Source organism: Trichomycterus rosablanca, chromosome 7 (genome assembly GCF_030014385.1).
Source record: "Trichomycterus rosablanca isolate fTriRos1 chromosome 7, fTriRos1.hap1, whole genome shotgun sequence".
NCBI classification, from domain to species: Eukaryota; Metazoa; Chordata; class Actinopteri; order Siluriformes; family Trichomycteridae; genus Trichomycterus; species Trichomycterus rosablanca.
The window spans coordinates 41,999,201-42,014,200 of NC_085994.1; the positions used below are offsets into that span (position 1 = coordinate 41,999,201).

The window sequence follows — 15,000 nt, forward strand, 5'->3', positions numbered from 1 at the left end:
CAGTTAGCGGTTAGAAGTTAGCATTCGCTAGCTATGTTAGCTTATAACGAGAGTTTGACGTCAGCTGTTGTACGTTTGCATTATAATTGATTGTTGTGGGCGGAGCTTGGTCAGAATAATCCCCGCCCACATTCGTTTTAAGGTGCTGATATCGGAGCTCTGCGTATCCATCTCCCATTCCGGTTTCAATACGCCGTTCCAGATATCCCGACAGACAGGGTGCATCCCGGGCGCTACGTTTGTTTCTTAGCGTCCGTTTTTTTTATCATCGTCCACATTCGCCGTCAGTTGCCGGACTCTTTAGCGGCGGCGGCGGTGGGGGCGGTTCCCTCGGGCCCCGGCTCCGCCCCCTGGGGTTTGGGCCACAGCTGATCCCGCAGGTCCTGGACGAGCCTCTCGAGGTGCTGGCGAGCCTCGCGCTCCTGACGTAGCTCGCACCGGAGCTGCTCGCGGTCAGCCTCGGCTAGCTGGAGCTTCGTCTGGAGATCCTCGATCTGCACCAAAAAAACACAACGATTTAGTCATATCCGCTTCCCGCCTCCCAGATCCTTGGTACAGTATCTCTACCGTCTCAGTGCAGCCAGCAGAGGGCGCCGACGCTGCAGTGATGAGGAATCCCCTCCGCCGCCCTCTGCTGGCTGATCCACGCCGCTGCACAGAGACCCCTCGCTCCTGGACGCTCACCTGCGCAGAGTATTTAGCGCGCGCCCGTCCGCCGTCGCATCCCTTGTCGCAGGCGCGCAGCAGCTTGGCCTCCTCCAGCTCGCGGCTGAGACGCGCCCGAGTCTCGTTGGCCTCCCTCAGGCGGCGTTCGTTCTCCGAGCGCAGTCGCTCCATCTCCTTACGCAGGGCGCGTTTAGCCTCGCTAGCCTCGCGCAGCTTCTCCTTCTTCACCACACGCAGGAACTCCAGCTCCTGGACACACGGGGGAAGAGGGGTCACGGTCAAGGTTCCGATACGTCTCGGCACAGTTACCTCACGTTCAAAATGCTGTTCTGATCTAGCGTTACTAATTTCACCTCAGCGTCAGCGTACGGACGGATGATCTCACAGATTCAGATTCATCTACAGAGCCACTTCCACACCAGATTTTCAAGTCTGTCTGTGGGAATTTGTGCCCGTCCAGTCTAAAGAAGAACATTTATTTGTGTGCAGTACAATGATATTATATTTCCCAGCTGGTTTGAGCACAGACAGGGCTAAGGGCCTCTCTCAAGGGCCCAACAGTAGCCTGCATTCGAACCGACAACCTTCCGATTGACAGCCTGAAGATCCGCACAAGGAACCTCAGGTATTTATGAGCTGTCATATAGAGGTTAGCCCCTCGCACTATTAAAAACTACATTTAATTTTGTTGGTTGTTTGAGCACAGACAGGGTTAAGGGCCTCACACAAGGGCCCGACAGTGGCTGCAGGGCAGAGCCTGGATTCGAACTGACAACCTTCCGATTGACAGCCCGAAGCACTACCAGGTAAGAGTGGCCACAGATATTATACGTTAGTATAAGTGTCCATATGCTGTAATCACATGCTTTGGGATGAATTGGAACTATGACTGTGAGCCAGACCTTTTTGTCCAGCAGAGCCTGGATTCGAACTGACAACCTTCTGATTGACAGCCCGAAGCTCCACCCACTAGGGAAGAGACAAAAACAAGTAACCTATTTATGAGCTGTCATATAGAGGAAGCACATGTTAGCCCCTCACACTATGTTTGAGTGCAGACAGGGTTAGGGGCCTCACTCAAGGGCCCGACAGTGGTTGCACAGCAGAGCCAGGATTTGAACCCAAAACCCTTTGATTGACAGCCCAAAGCACTACCAGATAAGAGTGGCCACAAATATCATAAGTTGTTATAAGTGTCCATATAATGGCATGCTTTGGGACGAACTGGAACTTCCACTGTGAGCCAGGCCTTATACATAGCCTGGATTCGAACAGACAACCTTCCGATTGACAGCTTGAAGCTCAACCCACTAGGGAAGAGACAAAAATAAGGAACCTCAGGTATTTATGAGCTGTCATATAGAGGAAGCACATGTTAGCCCCTCACACTATGTTTGAGTGCAGACAGGGTTAGGGGCCTCACTCAAGGGCCCGACAGTGGTTGCACAGCAGAGCCAGGATTTGAACCCATAACCCTTTGATTGACAGCCCAAAGCACTACCTCAAATATTGTAAGTTATTGTAAGTGTCCATATAATTACATGCTTTGGGACGAATTGGAACTTCGACTGTGAGCCAGGCCTTTCCGTCCAGCAGAGCCTGGGATTTGATCAGACAACCTTCTGATTGACAGCCGAAACTCCACCCACTAGGCTCCTACTGTCCCAAAACATGACATTTTGCATTTGTATGGCTGAGTGCTGATTTCCCTCAGTCAGTGTTCCGGTTCGTCCCAGAGTTGTGTGTGTGGGGCTGAGGGCCTTCCCTAAACTGTTTATGCATTATACCTAGGAGCAACTGTTGTGGCTGGAATGAACAAATTTGAGAATTAACAGTGGCGTCCCGATACTTTACACTGAAATTTGTTCGGTTCCTGACACTACCACCACCACGCTTCACAGTTCCTCAGGAACTCGTCCGGTTTCTCTGTGGAACCGTGAGGTTTGGAATCAGAACCAGTGAACCGGTCATGTGACTGTGCCGGGGTCATGTGACTGTGCCGGGGTCAGGTGACCACACCGTGATCAGGTGAGCGGGCGTGGCGGTGGGAGTTACCTGCTGTAGGCTGCGCTTGGCTTGCAGTGCTGATCCGAGCTTCTCCTCCTGCTTCACCCTCATCTTGACGATTTCGTGGAGGAACTTCTCCTTGGACTCGCGGGAGTCCAGCCCTCCGTCCAGCGCCTGTTTCAGCGCCTCCAGCTCCGAATCCAAAGCGGCTCCGGGCGCAGGGACCTCCGCCACCGGTGCGGGCGCGGGTGTGGGCGTGGCCTCGGGGACTCCCCCCGCCGCCCCCGGGGAGCTCAGCTCTTTAGCCGAGCTGGAGGAGGTGAAGGAGGGCGAGGAGAGGGACGACAGGGAGGACGTGGCTGTGGAGGAGAACAGAGCGGGTTCAATGGGAGAGACGTTAATGACCGGCTAATGCGCTAAAGGAGGCGCCGGGTGGGCGGAGACTCACGTTCGTCTCGAACCTCCACCTCCACGTCCGAGTCGTGCTCCTCCTCCGCCCGTGCTGGAGGAGCTTTAGACGGGGTGTGGCCGGACTGACCCTCGCCGGTTATCCTCCTCTTCCTGCTCTTCCCGTGTCCCTCAGCGCGCTCGTCGCCGTGGCTAACGCTGCTCGGGAGAGACAACAGCGCCCCCTTCTGCAGCGGAGGCAGTGCTACGTTGGGTGCGATGGCGTTCTCCAGAGCTTTATAGTTATAAAAACTGCACACAGACAAAACCAGAAACGTCATGTAGAGGAAGCACGTGTTAGCCTCTCGCACTATATAAACCTCATTTAAATGTAGTTTAGGTTCAGGTTTACACCCCTGACTGACAGTAGGTACAGTAGAGTTGGGTACCTGTCCCGTAGGGCAGCAGGTTTGGTGACTCCGTCCTTCTCAGTGACGGTGAGGTTTGGGGACCACGGCCGGAACGCTGAGGCTCTCTGTCGTGGCTGAAAAGCCTGAAACAAAGCAAATGTTGGGTTTGTGAGTGTTTAGAGGTGTTTGTGAGTGAGTGGGGTGTTTGTGTGAGTGGGGTGTTTGTGATTGAGTGGGGTACTTGTGAGTGAGTGGTGTGTTTGTGTGTGAGTGGGGTGTTTGTGAGTGATTGTGAGTGAGTGGTGTGTTTGTGTGTGAGTGGGGTGTTTGTGAGTGATTGTGAGTGAGTGGGGTGTTTGTGTGTGAGTGGGGTGTTTGTGAGTGATTGTGTGTAAGTGGGGTGTTTGTGAGTGAGTGGGGTGTTTGTGTGTTTAGAGGTGTTTGTGTGTTTAGAGGTGTTTGTGAGTGAGTGGGGTGTTTGTGTGTGTTTAGAGGTGTTTGTGAGTGGGATGTTTGGAGGTGTTTGTGTGTGAGTGGGGTGTTTGGAGGTGTTTTTGTGTGAGTGGGGTGTTTGGAGGTGTTTGTGTGTGAGTGGGGTGTTTGTGAGTGATTGTGAGGTTCTGATAGGTCCTGAACGATGGTAGATTAGTGCACTGTGGTGAGTGGAGTGGTTTTTTATGGGCGGAGAAAGAAGATCAGCTGCTCACCTTATTGGCCGAGGCGGAGAGGGAGCGCAGCCAATCAGGTTGTTTCTCGGTGGAGGGTGAGAGAGAGAAATCATCCTGCTTGAGTTTTTTATTGGGGAGGAGGTGATGATGATGATGATGATGATGATGATAATCGGATCCCTGCAGAGACACAAACACAACAAACTGATCAGAGATCAAACGGGATCCACCCAAAACCTACAGATTAATTTATTTATATAAAATCATCATCACATTTACAGAGATCTATCACAGCACAGCTCCCAGCCACCATCCACCCCTAACCCTGAGCTCAGGATCACATTAGATCCAGTACTGATTTATCTGATCCACTTTAAACGCTGTGTGTGTGACTGATGAGGAACGTAAACACGTGATCACAGAACACACACTGATCTACACCCTACACCATCAGACCTGTGATCTACTACTCAACTACTGACACCACACCATCACCAGATCACCGTCAGATCACCACCAGATCACCACCAGATCACCGTCAGATCACTACCAGATCACCACCAGATCACCGTCAGATCACCACCAGATCACCGTCAGATCACTACCAGACTGGATCAGTAGTGGATCACTATGAGATCAGACTGGATCAGTAGTGGATCACTATGAGATCAGACTGGATCTGGTGTTGATCACTATGAGATCACTATGAGATCAGTAGTGGATCAGTAGTGGATGGGTTTGAAACCCACACAGTGTCTCAGAGCTGTTATATATTTAACTCTCACTCTCAGCTGCCGGACACTCACACTCATCCATCAGTAACAAACACCGTCCACACCGAGTGAGTGTGAGAGAGTGTGTGTGAGTGTGTGTGTGAGAGAGAGTGTGTGAGTGTGAGAGAGTGTGTGTGTGAGAGAGTGTGTGTGAGAGTGTGTGTGTGAGAGAGTGTGTGAGTGTGTGTGAGAGTGTGTGTGTGAGAGAGTGTGTGAGTGTGTGTGAGAGTGTGTGTGTGTGTGTCAGTGTGTGAGTGTGAGAGAGTGTGTGTGAGTGTGTGTGTGTGTGTCAGTGTGTGAGAGAGAGAGTGTGTGAGTGTGAGAGAGTGTGTGTGAGTGTGTGTGTGTGTGTATGTGAGTGTGTGTGTGTATGTGAGTGTGTGAGTGTGTGAGTGTATGTGAGTGTGTGTGAGAGAGTGTGTGAGTGTGTGAGTGTATGTGAGTGTGTGTGAGAGTGTGTGAGTGTATGTGAGTGTGTGTGAGAGTGATATATATTTATATACTTAATTAACTTAATTAACTTAATTATTACTGTTGCTTTCTGTTGTATATGGCTAATAATCAATATTTAATAGTTTACTTAGAATGAAATCTCTTACAATCTCTTCCTGGAACATTCAAGGACTATATTCCTCAACATTTGGTTTTAAAACCACAAATTTAGATTTTTTAACATGCATTTCTGGCCAAGACATTATCATACTAATTGAAACATGGTGTAAAGATAACACCAACACTCACTGTCCCCCAAATTACAGGGAAATTCTGCTGCCCTCTATAAAACACAGCAATATAAAACATGGTAGAGACTCCGGGGGGGTTATAATATGGTATAAGGACAATTTATCATCATATTTGTCAGAAACCAAAAGACATTCAACACATATTTGGCTAAAATTAAATAAAAACATAATTGAATGTGAAAATGACTTGTACATATGTGCAGTTTACACCCCCCCTCTAGAGTCTCCGTACTATCAGGATTGTTTCTTTGAGAACCTTCAGCAGGAAATCAGACATTTTCAGGCCCAGGGGAATGTCATGCTTGTTGGAGATTTAAATGCCAGAACAGGCAATGAGAACGATATCATCGATTCTACTGGTAACAAATATATATTTAAACAAACATCCATCAACTTCAGCACTATCTGCTCTCAAAGAAACAGTCCTGACCACGCCCTGAACAGGAATGGTAAAGAGCTAGTGCACCTCTGTTACATACTGTTCAGCTCTTGGAGCTAGTGTAGTCGACTATGCGATCACTGACATGGACCCCTCCACTATTAGTGCGTTCACTGTCAGACCACAACTCCCACTTTCTGATCACTGTCAAATCAATGTTTATCTTAAACGACTCAGTCAGCATCAAACCATGATATATGAGCCCTGCAAAACATCCCAGTTAAACCGAACATTCAGATGGAATCATGACAGCGAAGCTAAATTTAAATCTGCTGTTGGTTCCTCAAAAATCATTAATCATATTAACAATTTTTTATCAGAATCATTTGAATTAAACCAATCAGGTATTGATAGAGCTGTTTCAAAAATTAATGGAATATATTATAAATCCGCTAAAATTGCAGGTCTCAATTTTATAAACACCAAACCAAACCAAAAAGCACAAAATGAAGAATGGTTTGATGAAGACTGTAAAATAATCAGGCAGAAATTAAGACATCTATCAAACCAAAAACACAGAGAACCAAACAATCATCAAATTCGATCAAATTATGCTACAAATCTAAGGGAATATAAAAAGATTTTACCACATAAAAAACACATCTATTATACTCAGTATCTACAAAAAATTGAAAACTCTATTGACCAAAATCAATTCTGGGAACTGTGGAACAACCTGAGCAACAAAAACCCAAATAATCTGGCCATAGAAAATCCAAATACCTGGAAAAATCACTTTGAACAATTATATGAGCAATTACCACCAGATGATTTTAATTCAGAACAGCAAAAAATCATAGAAAATCTAAATATATTAGAATCTACCATAAAAAACTATCAGAACCCAATTGATCACCAAATTTCACCGGAAGAATTGAATACCCAAATTAAAAAACTCAAATCCAGAAAAGCCTGCGGACCTGACAGCATCAGGACGGAGATGCTGAAGTGCAGCAGTCCTCAGCTACAGCAGGCTCTGCTCAGGTTGTTCAATATCGTTCTCCAGTCCGGCTGCTTTCCTGAGATCTGGAACAGGGGGCTTATTTCCCCAATCTATAAGAGTGGAGACAAATTCCACCCCAACAACTACCGAGGCATCTGTGTGAGCAGTAACCTGGGGAAGGTGTTCTGCTGTATCATTAACGCCCGGATACAGGCCTTCCTTACCGAGCACAGTGTCCTGAGTAATGGACAGATCGGCTTTTTACCAAATCATCGCACTACTGACCATATTTACACCCTACACACCCTAATCCACCAACATCTACACAAACAAAATCATGCTAAAGTTTTTGCATGTTTTATAGATTTTAGAAAAGCATTTGATTCAATCTGGCAAGAAGGATTATATTATAAAATTATCCAAAATGGTGTAGGGGGTAAAGTCTATGACATCATTAAATCAATGTATGTCAATAATAAATGTGGAGTAAAAATTGGCAATAAAATGACTGAGGTCTTCACTCAGGGGCGTGGTGTCAGGCAGGGTTGCAGCTTGTCTCCTACTCTATTTAATATCTACAGGGGTTGGACAAAATAACTGAAACACCTGGTTTTAGACCACAATAATTTATTAGTATGGTGTAGGGCCTCCTTTTGCGGCCAATACAGCGTCAATTCGTCTTGGAAATGACATATACAAGTCCTGCACAGTGGTCAGAGGGATTTTAAGCCATTCTTCTTGCAGGATAGTGGCCAGGTCACTACGTGATGCTGGTGGAGGAAAACGTTTCCTGACTCGCTTCTCCAAAACACCCCAAAGTGGCTCAATAATATTTAGATCTGGTGACTGTGCAGGCCATGGGAGATGTTCAACTTCACTTTCATGTTCATCAAACCAATCTTTCACCAGTCTTGCTGTGTGTATTGGTGCATTGTCATCCTGATACACGGCACCGCCATTGGATGCACATGGTCCTCCAGAATGGTTCGGTAGTCCTTGGCAGTGACGCGCCCATCTAGCACGAGTATTGGGCCAAGGGAATGCCATGATATGGCAGCCCAAACCATCACTTATCCACCCCCATGCTTCACTCTGGGCATGCAACAGTCTGGGTGGTACGCTTCTTTGGGGCTTCTCCACACCGTAACTCTCCCGGATGTGGGGAAAACAGTAAAGGTGGACTCATCAGAGAACAATACATGTTTCACATTGTCCACAGCCCAAGATTTGCACTCCTTGCACCATTGAAACCGACGTTTGGCATTGGCACGAGTGACCAAAGGTTTGGCTATAGCAGCCCGGCCGTGTATATTGACCCTGTGGAGCTCCCGACGGACAGTTCTGGTGGAAACAGGAGAGTTGAGGTGCACATTTAATTCTGCCATGATTTGGGCAGCCGTGGTTTTATGTTTTTTGGATACAATCCGGGTTAGCACCCGAACATCCCTTTCAGACAGCTTCCTCTTGCGTCCACAGTTAATCCTGTCGGATGTGGTTTGTCCTTCTTGGTGGTATGCTGACATTACCCTGGATACTGTGGCTCTTGATACATCACAAAGACTTGCTGTCTTGGTCACAGATGTGCCAGCAAGACGTGCACCAACAATTTGTCCTCTTTTGAACTCTGGTATGTCACCCATAATGTTGTGTGCATTGCAATATTTTGAGCAAAACTGTGCTCTTACCCTGCTAATTGAACCTTCACACTCTGCTCTTACTGGTGCAATGTGCAATTAATGAAGATTGGCCACCAGACTGGTCCAATTTAGCCATGAAACCTACCACACTAAAATGACAGGTGTTTCAGTTATTTTGTCCAACCCCTGTATATCAATGATTTAGCGGTGTTATTGGAGCGATCTGCAAATCCCGGCCTGACACTAAATAAAACGGAAGTTAAATTTCTCCTCTACGCGGATGGACCTGGTGCTGCTGTCGCCCACAGAAAAGGAGCTTCAGCAGCATCTGGATCTGCTGGAGAAGTTCTGTCAGACCTGGGCCCTGACAGTAAATCCTGATAAATCTCAAATCATGATCTTCCAAAAGAAAGCCAGATCTCAGGAGAGCAGATATACTTTCAATCTAGGAGACACCGCCCTAGACCACACCCTTCCTTATGATTACCTGGGGCTCAAAATCAGCGCCTCAGGAGGCTTCGGTCTGGCAGTGGATGCACTGAAACAGAAGGCCTGCAGAGCCCTCTATTCAATTAAAAACAAATTCATTAAGATTCACGTCCCAATTAGAATCTGGTTAAAGATCTTCGACAGTATAATCCTGCCCATTGCGCTATACGGTAGTGAAGTATGGGGTCCACTCAGTCATCATGACTACACTAGATGGGACGAGCATCCCACTGAAGTCCTGCATGCAGAATTCTGCAGAATGATTTTACATGTACAAAGAAAAACCCCAACCAACGCATGCAGGGCTGAATTAGGCCGATACCCATTAATCATTAATATTGATAAAAGAGCCCTTAAATTCTGGATGCACCTAAAATCCAGTCCCACAACAAGCCTGCAGTTTCAGGCACTCCAATCCCAAGAGCTCTACCCTGAAAACAGTCCCCTGTGTCAGCTGGTCCAGAGACTGACCAACACACTGACCCCTAACAACCCCAACTCTCTGACCAGCACTGCTTCCCAAACACCAATCAGAATCACCCAAATTATCAAACACCTCAAAAACACTTATCTGGAACATTGGAGAACCCAAACTCAATCCCAAAACAGACTGAACTGCCATCTGACCGTAAAACACGAATACAACCCGGCCACGTATCTCCTCACTGTCCGAGATACGAAGCAGAGACACATTCTCACTAAATACAGACTGAGTGACCACAGCCTGGCCATCGAGAGAGGCAGGTTAAAAAAGTCCTGGATCCCCAGAGAGGAGAGACTGTGTGGTCACTGCAGGACAGGTGAGGTTGAGACAGAGGTGCACTTCCTTCTAAACTGCCCAAGATACACAACAATTAGACACAAATATTTTGATCAGTTTGGAAGAGAGGTGAGCGGCTTCAGAACGCTGACAGAGAGCCAGAAACCGGCCGTTATATTAGGAGAGGGACCATCAGCCTCCACTGCAGCCAGATATGTACAGGAGTGTCACACACACCGGGACAGTGAGTGAAACACCAAATAAAATCCCCACCCACCGCCCGAACACACCCCCCCCCGCACACACCCACCCCCCGCACACACACACACACCACACACACACACACCACACACATCGCACACCCACCACACACACACACAGTAATATTTTCTCTCTTTTTGTGTGAACAATTGTTTTATTACATAATGAATATTTTCTTACTATTTTTTTCTGTATATACTTGTTCTTTTTTCAAATATTTATATATACTAATGTAAGCTTTGACAATACAAATATGTAAATTTGTCATGCCAATAAAGCAAATTGAATTGAATTGAGTGAGTGTGAGAGTGAGTGTGAGAGTGTGTGTGTGTGTGTGTGTGAGTGTGAGAGAGTGTGTGAGAGTGTGTGAGTGTGAGAGAGTGTGTGTGTGTGTGTGTGAGAGAGAGTGTGTGTGTGAGAGAGTGTGTGTGTATGTATGTGTGTGAGAGTGTGTGTGTGTATGTGAGAGTGTGTGTGTGTGTGTGTGTGTGTGTGAGAGAGTGTGTGTGTGTATGTGAGTGTGTGTGAGTGTGTGTGAGAGAGTGTGTGTGTGAGTGTGAGAGAGTGAGTGTGAGTGTGTGTGTGTGTAAGTGTGAGAGAGTGTGTGAGTGTGAGAGAGTGTGTGTGTGTGAGAGAGAGTGTGTGTGTGTGTATGTGTGTGAGAGAGTGTGTGTGTATGTGAGTGTGTGTGAGTGTGTGTATGTGAGAGTGTGTGAGAGTGTGTGTGTGAGTGTGAGAGAGTGAGAGTGTGTGTGTGTGTGTGAGAGTGTGTGAGTGTGAGAGTGTGTGTGTGAGAGTGTGTGTGTGTATGTGAGAGTGTGTGTGTGTGTGAGAGAGTGTGTGAGTGTGAGAGAGTGTGTGAGTGTGTGTGTGTATGTGAGTGTGTGTGAGAGAGTGTGTGAGTGTGAGAGAGTGTGTGTGAGAGTGTGTGAGTGTGAGAGAGTGTGTGTGTGAATATAAGTGTTTCCTGGTCCACGTCTCTCTCAGGTTCTGTATGAACAGTCAGTGCGCTCTCACTCTCACTCTCAGTGCAGGTCACAAACCCGGAGAGGAACAGGAGGGCTGGAACTCATCCCCTCTGTGTGTTATACCTCTAACAGACAGCAGGAGTCACTGTTACTGTGTGGCCAGTGATAGCTCAGTGGTTAAGGTACTGGACTAGTAAACAGAAGGTTGCCGGTTCAAGCCCCGCCACTGTTGGGTCCCTGAGCAAGGCCCTTAACCCTCAATTGCTCATCATTGTGTAAGTCTCTTTGGATAAAAGCGTCTGCTAAATGCTGAAAATGTAAATGAAATGAAAATGTTACATGCCATCCAGCACCCCCCCCCTTCCCTTCCCCCCCCCATACACCACCCCATTCTCATGACCTTAAACATGGTTTACATGTGGACACCACAGAGTAAAAACATCAGGAGTCATCGCTCCAACACAGCACTGTATTACCCAAAATGCAACAGGCCTGAAGATTAGGAAACACACACACACACACACACACCTCATCAGGTCACATGATGCAGGAGAGAGGAACTCTGACCTCTGATCTAGTAAACCAGCTCTCAGAACCTCAGAGCCAGAAACAGGTCAACAAGAGCCGAGAGAGATCAGAGCAATACTGAACCACTAATATTCACCCTCACATACACTACATCAATAATAATAATATAAAACAAATATTAATATTTATAATAATAATAATAATATTTATAATATAATAATAATACAATTAATAATAATAATAATGATAATATTTATAATAATAATAACAATAATAATAATGATGATAATTTAAATAATAATAATAATAATTATTATTATTATTATAATTTTAATAATAATAACAATAATAATAAAATAACAATGATATTTATAAAAAAAAAAAAATTAATGATAATACAATTAATAATAATAATAGTGATAATTTTAATAATAATAATAATAATATAATATTTATAATAATAATAATGATAATAATATTTATAATAATAATAATAATAATAATAATAATAATATTGATAATATTGATAATTTTAATAATAATAATGAGGGCACACAGGGGATTTGGGTATATCCAAACCGGGACAGTGCAAAAAACACTGTCTGGTAGAAAGAAGTCACTGTGGGTCATGAGTATAATGGGAACTGGAAATGACTAAACTGAGAAGAAAAGATTTGATAAAGAATCTGTTCTGTATCGTTCATGTATGAACTGGAGCGGTGTGGTACAGAAACAAAAGCTGTATGAGTGTGTAAGAGTTACAGTCGTTAGCGTGTCGTTAGCGTGTCGTTAGCGTGTCGTTAGCGTGTCGTTAGCGTGTCGTTAGTGTGTCGTAGTTACACGCTATTTACACGGATTAAACATGAGTGAAGCTTCGAGCTGCAGGTTCATGTAAAGATAAAATGTCTCAGACACTCGATGTTCTGTTCAGACAGGAAGTCACACCTTTCTAAGAGCAACAGCAACGCAATACACACACACTCACACACACACACACTTACACACACACACACACACTGTCACACACACACACACACACATACACAAACACACACACAAACACACACACAGGCTCAGACATGAGCTCAGTTCTGTGAAAAAAGCCGACGCCCGTCATCTGCACACATCCGTATAGTCCGTCTATCTTTGGCATGCGCACACACACACACACACACACACACACTTACACACACACACTTACACACTCAAAAGAAGCTTTATTGGCATGACAAATAAGGACATTCGTATTGCCAAAGCAAGTTACAGAGAAATATAAACAATAACAATAAGAAAGAACAAAAATATACAGAATAGTTACATGTGCAAAAAATTTTGAATAGAATAAAATATGAATAAAAACAGTGCAAAATAATAACAATAAAAAGTATAATATTTACAATAATGAGGTAGTAAAACAATCAGTTTGTGCGTGTGTGTGCGTGTGTGTGCTTGTGTGTGCTTGTGTGTGCGTGTGTGTACACACACACACACACACTTACACACACACTTACACACACACACACACTCTTACACACTTACACACACACACACACTCTTACACACTTACACACACACACACGCACACTTACACACACACGCACACTTACACACACACACACACACACACTTACACACACACACACACATACACGCACACTTACACACACACACACACACACACGCACACTTACACACACACACACACGCACACTTACACACACACACACACACGCACACTTACACACACACACACACACACACTTACACACTTACACACACACACACATACACGCACACACACACATGCACACACACGCACACTTACACACACACACACACACTTACACACTTACACACACACACACACACATACACGCACACTTACACACACACACTTACACACACACACACACACACGCACACTTACACACACACACACACGCACACTTACACACACACACACACACACACACACACAGTTTCTAAAGCAGGGCATGAACCAGACAAGTTTCAGCAGAGAGCTATGAAACTGCAGCTGTCTGAGGGAAGGGCGGGGCACACCACACACACACCACACACACACCACACACACACCACACACACACACACACAGACAGAGCACACACACACACACACACTGAATTCTACTACACACTGCACAGTGAGAGACTCTAAACGCTTCAGTACACACAACAAATCCAGACGGTTCCTCACACATCACGAGAACTCGTCTGTGTCTGAGACGTCTGATCAAATCTGCTACCAGTCGGCTGGGCGCCCCTAGTGGGCACAATCAGCCACTAGTCTGCTGGGTGTGAAGAGACGGGACTAAAAAGTGGGCGGGGTCTTGGTCTTTGTAAGGACCCTGGTTAGTTAAAGGAAGGAAAAGGAAGAAAGAAGATATAAGGTATAATATAAACAGAGGAGCGCGGCGCTGTTTCAGCCGCTGAGCTGGAGCGCTGTGTTTCAAACCTCATACTGTTTAATACACAGTCTGATCTGCACAGCACCATCAGTTAAAGTTTAGCAGAAAGATTCAAAGCTGGCTTGACTGTGGACAGTGTCACGATCCAGCAGCTTCTAACTAATAACAGATCTATTATTATTATTATTATTATTATTATTATTCATGATCCCAGAGATAAAGTGAGCTCTCCTCATCTCAACTGCAGCTCAGGGAGGGATTCGGACCAGGCCTGTGGGGATTAGTGCACTTCATTTTGAGGACGGTGAGATAGTGGAGCTCTCTGTACATCCAACCCAACGTTCACACGAGCACAAGAGAAAACAAGTCAGCAAAAGTGTGTGTGTGTGTGGTAGTGTGTGGTTAGTTAGTGTGTCTATACACCTAAAGGTGCACACACACACCACGAACACACACCAACACACCACTAACACACACCAACACACCACTAACACACACCAACACACCACTAACACACACCAACACACCACTAACACACACCAACACACCACGAACAATGTGTGCAGGGCAGAATTAGGCCGATTTCCTCTAATTATCAACATACAGAGAAGAGCATCAACTTCTGGATCCATCTAAATGAGAGCGACCCCCAAACTTATCATTATAAAGCCCTGAAACACCAAGAGCTGAGCAAACATACCAGTCCCCTCATCCAACTGGTCCTGAGTCACTACACCCATACACCACTAACACACACAGATACACCACTAACACACACAGATACACCACTAACACACACAGATACACCACTAACACACACAGATACACCACTAACACACACAGATTCACCACTAACACACACCGACACACTAATAACACACACAGATACACCACTA

At 45.6% G+C, this 15,000-nt stretch overlaps 1 protein-coding gene across 1 annotated transcript in view; it reads right to left on the reverse strand.

Annotated features, from left to right (window-relative positions):
- The window catches only part of skia (v-ski avian sarcoma viral oncogene homolog a), a 48,798-nt gene that overhangs the window by 1,093 nt on the left and 32,705 nt on the right, over positions 1-15,000 (reverse strand). The window contains exons 2-7 of the mRNA XM_062999606.1: positions 4,178-4,318; positions 3,510-3,613; positions 3,122-3,372; positions 2,722-3,032; positions 685-915; positions 1-494 (exon numbers count right to left, since the gene is read on the reverse strand). The exon at positions 1-494 is cut by the window's left edge and continues 1,093 nt beyond it. Coding sequence (XP_062855676.1) covers positions 285-494; positions 685-915; positions 2,722-3,032; positions 3,122-3,372; positions 3,510-3,613; positions 4,178-4,318 — 1,248 coding nt within the window. The 3' untranslated portion in view covers positions 1-284. The remainder of the gene's footprint in view (positions 495-684; positions 916-2,721; positions 3,033-3,121; positions 3,373-3,509; positions 3,614-4,177; positions 4,319-15,000) is intronic.